At 44.2% G+C, this 12,425-nt stretch overlaps 1 protein-coding gene across 10 annotated transcripts in view; it reads right to left on the minus strand.

The window, feature by feature from the left end:
• Nucleotides 1–12,425, minus strand: part of FCHO2 (FCH and mu domain containing endocytic adaptor 2) — a 99,022-nt gene that overhangs the window by 80,374 nt on the left and 6,223 nt on the right. For all 10 annotated transcript variants that reach the window (XR_012627229.1, XR_012627227.1, XM_074857103.1 and 7 more), the window contains exon 2: nt 5,317–5,408. Coding sequence is in view for 8 of the 10 variants with exons in the window: in XM_074857103.1 (XP_074713204.1) it covers nt 5,317–5,408 (92 nt within the window). In the remaining 2 variants the exon portion in view is untranslated. The remainder of the gene's footprint in view (nt 1–5,316; nt 5,409–12,425) is intronic.

A 12,425-nucleotide genomic window follows, 5' to 3' on the forward strand; every position in this document is an offset into this window, starting at 1 on the left:
TTTTTAAAGTCTCAATGCATTTTAATTTATTTTGGAAAACCTCTTCCCTATATAAAGTTTCATTATATTTTCTTGCACTCAAACCCAGAATTTTATTTGTCTTTTGGAAATTTAAAATCCAGGGGTCATTTCCTCCTTAGACTCTCTGCTGGGGCAATTGCCACGGAATAGCAGTCCTTCCTGCATCAATCTTCCCCGCTCTCCTATAACTAAGGTAAAGATATATGCTATCTTCTATACATTATTATCTGCTGCTGTTGTTTCATGTGAGCACCAATGATACAGCCAGAAGCAGCCTGAGAAGTATCAAGGAGGATTACAGAGCCCTGGGAATAGCTGTAAGGGATGCTGGAGCACAGACAGTTTTTTCATCAATCCTCCTGGTCAAAGGGAAGGGGTCTGAAAGGGCCAGCTGATTCCGGCAAATCAACAATTGGTTACAGGACTGGGGCCACAGCCAAGGATTCGGCTACCTGGGCGAACCTTGGTCCATCCCACTCCTACCAGCTTGATGCTGGTGTCAGTGATGGATGCCCAGGGTCTGGAAAGGAATCACAGGTCAGCAAGGGAGCACCTGAAGAGCAGCATGGGGGAGTTCCAGCCAGTAAGTCAGCTTCACTGGGGACCCAACTTAAATGCCTCTATGCAAATGAATGGGGAATAAACAAGAGGAGCTAGAGACGTGCACACACCTGCAGGACTACGATGTTACTGGCATCATGGGGACATGTTGGGATGGCTCCTATGACTGGAGTGCTGGAATGGAAGGATACAGGCTCCTTAAGAAGGACAGGCAGGGGAGATGAGGAGGGGATGTCACCCTTTATGTCAGTGACCAGTCGGAGTGCATGGAGCCCTGCCTGACGATGGATGAGGAGCCGACTGAGAGCTTGTGGGTCAGAATCAAAGTGGGAGGGCAGGGACAGGTGACATTATAGTGGGGGTCTGCTACAGGCCACCCAACCAGGAAGACTGAGCGGATGAGGCCCTCTTCGACAGATAGGAGCAGCCTCACGTTCACAAGCCCTGGTCCTCATGGGGGACTTCAACCACGCCAATATTTGTTGGAGGGACAGCACAACAGGGCATAAGCAATCCAGGAGGTTCCTGGAATGCACTGATGATAACTTCCTTCTCCAAGTGACAGAGGTGCCAATAAGGAGAGGTGCTATGCTGGACCTTGTTCTCACCAAGGATGGGCTGGTGGGGAATGTGAAGTTCAAGGACAGCCTTGGCTGCAGTGACCACGAAATGGTGGAGTTCAGGATCCTTAGGGCAGTGAGGAGGGTGCACAGCAAGCTCACTATCCTGGACTTCAGGAGAGCAGGCTTTGACCTCTTCCGAAATCTGCTTGTTAGACAGAATAGCATGGGATAAAGCCCTGGAGGAAAAAGGGGCCCAAGAAAGCTAGTTAATACTCAAGGATCAACTGCCCCAAGCTCAGGAGCGATGACACCTGACAAAGAGGAAGTCAGGTAAGAACATGAGGAGGCCTGCATGGATGAACAAGGAGCTCCTGGACAAGCTCAAACATAAAAAGGAAGTCTACAGAGAGTGGAAGCAAGGACAGATATCCTGGGACAAATATAGAGAGACTGTAGCAGCCAGGGGTCAGGTTAGGAAGGCCAAAACCCTGATAGAATTTAATCTGGCCAGGGCCATCAAGGGCAACAAGAAAAGCTTCTATAGATATGATGATGATAAAAGAAAGACGCGGGAAAATGTGGGCCCTCTCTGGAAGGAAAAGGGAGATCTGGTTACCCGGGACATGGAGAAGGTTGAGGTACTCAATGACTTGCTTGCCTCAGTCTTCACCAGCAAGGGCTCCAGCCACACTGCCCAAGACACAGAAGACAAAGCTGGGAACTGGGAGAATGAAGAATCGCCCGCTGTAGGAGAATTCTGATCAGGTTTGAGACCATGTAAAGAACCTGAAGGTGCACAGTTCCATGGGACCTGATGAGATGCATCCATGGGTCCTGAGGGGAACTGGTGGATGAAGTCTCTAAGCCACTATCCATCACATTTGAGAAGTCGTAGCAGTTTGGTGAAGTTCCCGCTGACTGGAAAAGGGGAAACATAATCCCCGTTTTTAAAAAAGGGCAAAAAGGAAGACCCAGGGAACTACAGGCCAGTCAGTCTCACCTCTGTGCCTGGCAAGATCACAGGAGCGGATCCTCGTGTAAAACGTGCTAGGGCACATGGGGAATAAGGAGATGATTGGTGACAGCCAACATGGTTTCACTAAGGGCAAATCATGCCTTACAAATTGGGTGGTGTTCTGTGACAGGATTACAGTGTGAATAAGGGAAGACCAACTGATGTCATCTACCTGGACTTCTGCAAAGCATCTGACACTGTCCTGCATGACATCCTTGTCTTTAAATTGGAGAGTGTGTTGGGTTTGTGTGTGGTGGGGTTTTGGTAGCAGAGAAGGGGCTACATGGGAAGTTCCTGTGAGACACTACTAGAACCTCTCTGGGCTCCAAGTTTGACCCACCTCTGGCCAAGGCCAAGCCAATCAGCAATGGCAGTTGCACCTCTGTGATAACATATTTAAGAAGGGGAACCTGCAGTAGAGAGAGAAGTGAGAAAAACACTTATGCAGATACCAAGATCTGTGAAGAAGAAGGAGGAGGTGGAGGTGTGCCAGAGCAGAGATTCCCCTATACCCCGTGGTGAAGATCATGGTGAGGCAGACTGTTCCCCTGCAGCCCCTGGAGGTCAGCAGTAGAGCAGATGCCCACCTGAAGCCCATGGAGGACCTCACGCTGGAGCAGGTGGCTGCACCTGAAGAAGGCTGGGACTCTGAGGGAAGGAAGCCTGCGCTGGAGCAGTCTGTTGCTGGGAGAACTGCAGCCCATGTAAGCGACCCACACTGGAGCAGTTCATGAAGACCTGCAGCCCGTGGGAAGGACTCACACTGGAGTTTGTGGAGGACTGTCTCCCGTGGGAGGGACTCCACGCTGGAGCAGAAAAGCGTGAGGAGTCCTCCCCCTGAGGAGCAAGGTATGTCAGAAAGAACAAGTGATGAACTGATTGCACCCCCCCATCCCTTGACCCCCTGAGTCACTGTGGGAGAGGAGGTAGAGAAATCAGGAACAAAGCTGAGCCTGGGAAGAAGGGAGGGGCGGGGAGAAGGTGGGTTTTTTAAAGATATGGTCATATTTCTCACTACTCTGAAGCTGATAGAAGCTTCACCTGCTCAAATTAAATTGATGATTTTTCTTTTTTCCCAAATCAAGTCTGTCTTTTGCCTGTGACCATAATTGGTGACCCATGCCTCCCTGTGCTTGTCTTGATCCCCTGAGCTCCAGCAGGTGGGGGAGGAGTGAGTGAGCAGCTCATTGTGGTGCTCAATTGCTCTCTGGGCTTAAAGCACAACAGAGAGACGTGGATTTGATGGATGGCCCACTCGGTGGATAAGGAATTGACTGGACAGTTGCACTCAGAGTTGCACTCAACAGCTCAATGTCTGAGTGAAAAGCAGTGATGAGTGGTGCTCCTCAGGGGTCGGTGTTGCGACCAGTGCTGTTTAACATCTTTATTTGCAACACGGACAGTGGGATCGAGTGCACCCTCAGCAAGTTTGCCAGCAACACCAAGCTGTGTGGTGTGGTCAGCACGCTGGAGGGAAGGGGGTGTGCTATCCAGAAGGACCTGGACAGGCTTGAGAGGTGGGCCTGTGAGAACCTCATGAAGTTCAAGAAGGCCAAGTGCAAGGTCCTGCACATGGGTCAGGGCAATCCCAAGCACAAATGCAGGCTGGGTGATGAGTGGATTGAGAGCAGCCCTGCGGAGAAGGACTTGGGGGTATTAGTGGATGGAAAACTGACTATGAGCCAACAACATGCACTCACAGTCCAGAAAGCCAACTGTATCCTGGGCTGCATCAAAAGAAGTGTGGCCAGCAGGTCAAGAGAGGGGATTCTGCCCCTCTACTCCACTCTTATTGAGACCCCACCTGCAGTGCTGTGTTAACCTCTTGGGACTCCAACACAAGAAGGACATGGACCTGCTTGGCAAGGTCTCCAATTCACTTTGAAACTATGCAAACATCAGTGCAGCTGAGTACCTGCCAGATTTGTCGTGGTTACATTTCATGGAATATAAACAAAACTCTTTGCTGAGATCTATCTGAGGACAAAACTGAAATTTTAATGAAAAATTGCAGAAAACAAAAGCTGGTTTTTTGCACAGCTTTTACTGCAAGAAACCCTTACTGAAACAGGTCCTCAATCAATCTTGTACAAGTTTTTTCTGTACGTCATGTGGTGTCAGTAACTGAATTAAGACAAAATTCTGAAGCAGACATACAATTAATTTTGTCCAGAATAGAAATTCTTATTTCAACATAGCAGTAGCAGTCTTCTGTCACAAAGAAGAACTAAATATAGCACTAGGTCATCTTTTTCGGAAGTTTTCACATCTGCAGATTTCAGTTCTGTCCCCTCCATCCCACAGAGAATGTGTTATTTTCTCCATATTATTTCTTGTCCCTACTTATCACTCCCTTTTCTTTAACAAACCTAGTTTCTCAACATCTTAATTTGAAAGTATTTATTTTTTAAGATCATACTAGCAGTTGCTAATACCCTAATTCTATATCTGTAGTCAAAAACTTTGTAAGACTGATGATTTTGGCTACTTTAAATTATTTGTTTTCTTCCAAAAATGATGAAGAATTGGGATTAATAAACTGCTGTCGGGGAAGGCAGCTGGTCTGCCGACAACCTGACTGAAGAAGAGTTTGACCTTGACAAGATTTTGGTGTATGCTTGAGATAAGGAAGCTATGCTTAAAGCAAATAACTTTCAAGGAGCTGCTGACTACATAGCAGGATGAAGCAAGCAGGGAGGAAACTGATTAAAGTTATCCAATGAGAATGTTAAAAACAACTTTTTGACCAATTATATCGTAACACTCTGGCACCTGAAATATATAAAAATGCATGCTTTTAGTAATAAAAAAAACTAGCCGCTTGTTCACCCATGTGAGTGTGTGTGTGTTGCTTTGTCCGTCTCTACAGCGACAAACTGATGGACACCTAACATGACACTTCTAACTTTTTACTCTTTTTTTAAAATTCAAACCTGAAAAATTAGAAGCTTGCTATTAACTGATGCTTAAGAGTCACTATTCAGTTCTAAGTGAATGGAATAAACCTAGATATTCTTGTAGGATATTAAGAGATATTTTTAAATCCTCATTGATTTTTACATATTTTGCATGTTACTGTTAAACATAATGATAAACTTAAATAAAACCCACAAGCAGTATATTAAAGAGCCAGGATTACCAAGGATGAATACTTACCTCTCTCTTATAAAGTCTGCTAAGTCTTTTGTTGACAAATGTCCATGTTTCATGTTGTGATAGAGGACATCAAAGCCATTGTTCCTTTCCCCCTAAAGACAGTAAAAAGAAAGTAGAACAGTGAAACACAACATGTTAAAGCAATTACAGAACCAAGTATAAAACCTATGCATTTGAGTAACTGATCGAGTTCCATAAAGTGAATGATTTCTAATGCTTCAGCTTTTTACCAATTGCTGTTAGTTCCCTTCAATCCCCTTATGTAAAACAAACAAAAATCACCTCAGCAGCTACTACTACCCTTCTAATTCTAACAACTCTTTTATTTCATATTCCTAGGCTATATTCAAAGACATTTCTTTTCTAGATTTCTTGTATTCTAGATTTTTTTGTATTCTTTCACTTCCCGTCTCATTAAATACATACTTAATATTGTACTCTCTCTTTTTTTTCCTCATACCTTTCATTATTTTCTATGAACTAAAATTCACACTTTGGGATCACTGGATATCCCGCTGCCCCAGCTCTTCACGCTTAATGTATATTCCTCTGTTTTCTTTAAAATTGGTAAAAAAATCACTAATCTCTCCCTTCTCACAGGTAGCTTCCCTCTGACTATTTTTAAATTTAGTTTTGAAACTTAAAACATTTTTCAGTAAGTAAGGTGTACCTCAGCATTAAAACTGAGTCACTGCATTAATAAACTCAGCCAGCTTATCACCTCTGGCACCACGGTGAACTTCCTCCAGATGGGAGATACTAACAATAGAAATCAAAGGAAGGTGAAGTAAGGAACAGCATAATAATAGCACTGCTACTATAAAAGTTCTCCTGTCCAACTATCCATTCCCCTTGTCCCTTCCAAAAGCTTCAGATCCATAACGCTGCTGCTACAAAAGACGCAGAAGCACGCCCTCAGGAAAACTGCATGCATGTTCAGAGTGGAAGGGAAAGAAGGATGGAATAGAATATTTCAGTTGGAAGGGACCTACAATGATCATCTAGTCCAACTGCTTGACCACTCCAGCACTGTCCAGAAGTTAAAGCATGTTATTAAGGGCATTGTCCAAATACCTCTTAAACATTGGCACTCTTGGGGCATCGACCACCTCTCTAGGAAACCTGTTCGTGTTTGACCATCCTCTCAGTAAAGAAATGCTTTCCAGTGTCCAGTCCAAACCTTGCCTGGTCCAGTTTTGACCCATTCCCATCTGTCCTATCACTGGATGCCAGGGAGAAGAGCTCAGCACCTCCCTCTCCACTTCCCCTCCCCAGGAAGCTGCAGAGAGCGATGAGGTTGCCCCTCAGCCTCCTTTTCTCCAAACCAGACAAACCCAGAGTCCTCAGCTACTCCTTATAGGACATGCCTTCTGCCCCTTTCACCAGCTTTGTTGCCCTTCTCTGAAGGCTTTCAAGGACCTTAACGCCCTTCTTAAAATCCTGGACTTTTCAGAACAGCAGCTCTACATCTGCAGTGAGAGGAGCCTGAGGATTTGGTCATAGACCCCTCCAAACACTTCTGTTCTGTCTGTTCTGGAAAAATTTGTTTGTGTATCCATAAGGTGCACCTGATCAGGGAAATTATACAGATGAAAAATAAAGCTGGCAAATAAAAATAAAGATCGGTGATCCAGATCACTATGAGGACAAAAACAGCTGCACTGCTCAGCAGAAGAGGTGGGAGCAAGAAGGATCTGCTAGCTTAAGTAAGTGGAAGCAGCCACGGGTGGACAGAAGAACTTCGCAGCAGCCACAGCAGTAGGCCCACTTCTGTTAAGTGTTAACTACACTAGATAATACATCAGTCAAAAATATAGCAAGTCGCCTTAAAGGACATCACACATAGACACAGAAATTTACAAATAACAGACGACTGAAGGCAATTTGATTCAGATTACTAGTCAGGATTATTTGCTCTACTTCTTCCAAGCGTCAGGGAACACAAAGCCAAACTAACAAACAGAAAACACACCTATAAAATCACAGTTCCTAAGGTTGCTGTAAGTTGTAACCTGAAAAATTTTATCAAAATGCAGATCAGTTTAACATAAGTACAATTAAGAAAGGTCTATAAAAGTACAAGCAGAACTAAATTGAATACATGAAAATACAGTGGACTCTAGAAGGACCACCTACACAGTTAGGCTTTTATATGTTTGAAAAACAAAGGAAGAATAAGAACACCAATTAGTAGGAAATACACCTGCTTGATAGGATCCATTGGGAGATGGTCCTGAAGGGTACAGGGGTCCAGAAAGGTTGGGCACTCTTCAAGAAGGAAGTCTTAATGGCTCAGGAGCAGGCGGTCCCCATGTGCTGTAAGAGAAGCTGGCGACAGAGAAGACCACCCTGGCTGAACAGGGAGCTTTGGCTGCAACTCAGGGAGAAAAGGAGAGTTTACAGCCTTTGGAAGAAGGGGCTAGCCACTCACAGTGATTACAAAGATGCTGTGAGGCTGTGCAGGGCAGAAATCAGGAGGTCTAAAGCCCAGATAGAAATCAGTCTGGCTTCAGCAGTCAAAGATAACAAGAAATGTTTCTATAAGTATTTCAACAACAAAAGAAAGACCAGGGAGAGCCTCCATCCCCTGCTAGATGCAGGAGGAAACATGGTAATGAGTGATGAGGAAGAGGCTGAGGTGCTTAATGCCTTCTTTGCCTCAGTCTTTAATAACAAAACTAGTTGTACTAAGGGAATCCAGCCTCCTCAGCCAGAAGACAGAGACCGGGAGAACGACCCCCCCCACAATCCAGGAGGAGATAGTCAGTGACCTACTGCATCACATAGACATACACCAGTCTAGGGGACCGGATGGGATACACCCGTGGGTGCTGAAGGAGCTGGCTGGGGTGCTCGCCAAGCTGCTTTCCAGCATTTACCAGCAGTCCTGGCTAACCGGGGAGGTCCCGACAGATTGGAAACTGGCCAATGTGACGCCCATCTATAAGAAGTGTCGGAAGGATGATCCGGGAAATTACAGGCCTGTCAGCTTGACTTCGATGCCTGCGAAGCTGATGGAGCAGCTCATCCTGAGTGCCATCATACAACACGTGAGGGACAACCAGATGATCAGGCCCAGTCAGCATGGGTTTATGAAAGGCAGGTCCTGCTTGACAAACCTGATCTCCTCCTATGACAGGGTGACCCACTTATTGGATGAGGGAAAGGCTGTGGATGTTGTCTACCTTGACTTTAGTAAGGCCTTTGACACCGTTTCCCACAGCATTCTCCTGGCGAAACTGGTCACTCGTGGCTTGGATGGGCACATGCTTTGCTGGGTAAAAAACTGTCTGGATGGCCAGGCCCAAAGAGTGGTGGTGAACAGAGTTAAACCTGGTTGGCGGCCGGTCACGAGTGGTGTGCCCCAGGGCTCGGTTTTGGGGCCACTCCTGTTTAACATCTTTATTGATGATCTAGATGAGGGGATTGAGTGCACCCTCAGTAAGTTTGCAGATGACACCAAGTTGGGTGGGAGTGTTGATCTGCTCGAGGGTAGGGAGGCTCTGCAGAGAGACCTGGACAGGCTGGAGCGATGGGCTGAGACCAACTATATGAGGTTCAATAAAGCCAAATGCCGGGTGCTGCACTTGGGCCACAACAACCCCCAGCAGCGCTACAGGCTTGGGGAGGAGTGGCTGGAGAGCTGCCAGTCAGAGAGGGACCTGGGGGCGTTGATTGACAGCCGGCTGAACAGGAGCCAGCAATGTGCCCAGGTGGCCAAGAAGGCCAATGGCATCCTGGCTTGCATCAGCAATAGCGTGGCCAGCAGGGACAGGGAAGGGATCTTACCCCTGTACTCAGCACTGGTGAGGCCGCACCTCAATGACTGTGTTCAGTTTTGGGCCCCTCACTACAAAAAGGACATTGAATTACTCGAGTGTGTCCAAAGAAGGGCAACGAAGCTGGTGAAGGGTCTGGAGCACATGTCGTACGAGGAGCGGCTGAGGGAACTGGGGTTGTTTAGTCTGGAGAAGAGGAGGCTGAGGGGAGACCTCATTGCCCTCTACAACTACCCGAAAGGAGGTTGCGGAGAACTGGGGATGAGTCTCTTTAACCAAGTAACAAGCAATAGGACAAGAGGGAATGGCCTCAAGTTGCACCAGGGAAGGTTTAGACTGGATATTAGAAAGTATTTCTTTACAGAACGGGTTGTTAGGTGTTGGAATGTGCTGCCCAGGGCGGTGGTGGAGTCGCCATCCCTGGAGGTGTTTAAGAGTAGGGTCGACATAGCGCTGAGGGATATGGTGTAGTTGGGAACTGTCAATGTTAGGTTAGTGGTTGGACTAGATGATCTTCAAGGTCTTTTCCAACCTAGATGATTCTGTGAAATGTAATTTATTTTTTTAAAACGTATTACTCTTTCAAGTACTTGTCTAAACTAGTTAAACAGATTCACTCCCCTTTCACTCTTACCTAACCATTTTTCCTTGTAGTTTGAAGCTCACAATAATTTTGAGTACTGGTGCACTAATAGGTGGCTTACTAACTTTTTTTACTTACACAATCTAAACCCTGAATCCTACCATATTACAAAAACACCAGAATAACTATAATTAAGACCTCACCAATATTTTCAATTAGAATACAAAATAAAATTCTTAGTTAACTACTCCAAAGTTGTTACTGTACCCAAATTTGGAGATAAACACTGACAAATAAGTATTAGGCATTTCTTCCAGAAAAAAGTAATAAAATTCTCCTTTATGAAATGTTCTCTCCCTTCGCTTTGAGGTGTTTCTTCTAGCAAAACCAACACATTGATCAAAATGTGTTGAACACAGACTGGTTCTGAACTTTTCATAATGGGAGCTTTAATGGGCACTTTTCTACACTGGAGCTCCAGAAATTTCCTGCCAGTTTAGAAATACAGGAAGGGTAGCATAGCCATGACCCAGTCTCTGGCTGCAGTCTTCCTGATGGCCGATAAACCATTAGAAATATAACTTTGCAAACCTTTAGAGAATCGAATGAGCTAGAACAACCAATTCCCATCATCGCCTTGTTCCCTAACTATAACTGAAGGTCACTGCAAAGGAACTCATTTTTCCTACTGTCATTCATGACTTCACATTGAATAGCAGAAAGCACAACAGAGGAACAGAACCGATACTTTCCTCAATTAAGAAAAAGTTCCCTGAAAGCCACATCTTTTATACATTATCAGTATTTACCAGAAGCTAAGAGGCTATGTGAAAAATAAGATTTAAAACAAAGCAGCAAGTCCAAAGCAGGCTCCCAGATTTGAGGGTCTGCGTGGTTTAAGCTTAGCACAATTGAAATACATGTTTTCACTTGTGAATATAATGTCAAATGTGGCCTGCCTTACCAATATCTGGCTCTGCCTATAAGTACAAACATCTAGTCTGCAAAACTGTTCAGTAATTTACATGATCAATAGTTCTGATGATTAACCTGATGACAATTCTATAAATTACATTATCTTCTACTTCTGTTTAGATACATAAGCGTATTTATGTCAAATTAAGTATGGTATCTCAGTGCACAGAGCAGACATTTTTCTGCTTAGGAAAAGCTATACGGCCTATCCACAATTCCTTCATTCAGTAGTTACGTTCATGAAAAGTAGCTCAAATAATTCAAACAACAAGCATTAGAGTTAGGCCTCTGTATTTAGGATAAAGACAGAGATGTATGCTGTGGCTATGAGGAAAAGTAGTTCCATTAAAAAAGCCAAGTATGTATCCTCCTACATGCACATATGCCATCAACACTGTTCATCTGTGTTTTGGTTGTTTTTCCTCAACACTGCCCCTCCCCCGCATTGTATTTCCATGTACTGCATGTATTTCCGTGTACTGTAAATGGAAAGTGTGTGTCTAGTCAATTTTTCTTCATTAAGTGTTTTTCCCTGCTCCTTCCTGGTTGGAACAGTAATAGCTGGGATCACTAGAAGTCCAGTACTGGCCTGCTTAAAAACAAACAAATGCAGCACATAGCAGAGGGAACTGATGAGACTTTCCATTTCCATTCAGAAGCAATTACCATCCACTGCTATGACAGACAGACAGTGAAGTCAAACGTAGATTCTTCTAGAAGTTTCATCTGGGAGAAAGAGGAACCTCTGCTGTCATGTGTAACACCAGGTTCTACGAAACAGAGTTCCAGATCAGTTTGAAAGACCATTCTGATGTAATTTTGCAGGTAAAACACCATCTGTTGGGGATGATCCCATCATCACTCAACAGAAAACAACTGTAAAACTGTGTATGAGAATGCAAAGTGTAAGTGGTCCCCTCTCCATATAGGCTCCATTTAACTACTTTGAAGTTCATTAGCAGTTTTCTCCTTCTTGAGCTAACAAAAAAAACCTGGTGTTCTTGTTGAGGTTCCCCATTTTACACTGTCATAAGAGAACTCTTTTGTGTATACAGTATAGATGTCCCCTGACAGCCAGCCATAAGAGGAAACAAGACTTCAAATACAAGTAAGCACTTCACTTAAAAAAGCCTATAATGAGGCATTACTGACCAACTTTGCATACAAAATAAATTAAGTCGTGCAAAGTGAGGGCAGACAGACCTTCCATTTCCCTTCATCAAGGACTAACTGCAATGATGTTCTCATGGAAATGAAAGTAACCCTGTCAGCAAATGTGAAGTCAGGATTCAGCATTTCCATGACTTGTGCAGAACAGGAAACAGATTACAGGAACTGTGTTTTACTGAACTACTTAATAGACAGTGAAAATTTTTAAGAATCAGCTTGTTGCATATAAAGACAATTATGAATTTAAAACCTACATTTGGTAAAGTAGCCTGAAATTTCTGGGCAATCTGCAGCAGTATATACTTCCTACGTTTCTAATCAAATTGTATGAGAGCAGGTTCTGGCCACTTTGGACTAAAAATGTTCAACATTAATCTCTATTAGTGTAAAAAGTTAATACTCTATTAGAGCACTGTCTTTTTTCCCCAATATAAACAAGTATTTCTCGATTATTAAGGTGACTCTGAAGTTCCCATGGCTGGTAAGATACGTACTACTTGTTTAGCTATTGTGAAAAGCAAGAAAAGGACAGCTGGAGATACTGTTTTCACAGCAAAAATAAGCATATGAGACAGTAAAAGGCACATGCAGTTCTTAAACAC

The sequence above is a fragment of the Strix uralensis genome, chromosome Z, assembly GCF_047716275.1.
Source record: "Strix uralensis isolate ZFMK-TIS-50842 chromosome Z, bStrUra1, whole genome shotgun sequence".
In the NCBI taxonomy this organism is placed as follows: Eukaryota; Metazoa; Chordata; class Aves; order Strigiformes; family Strigidae; genus Strix; species Strix uralensis.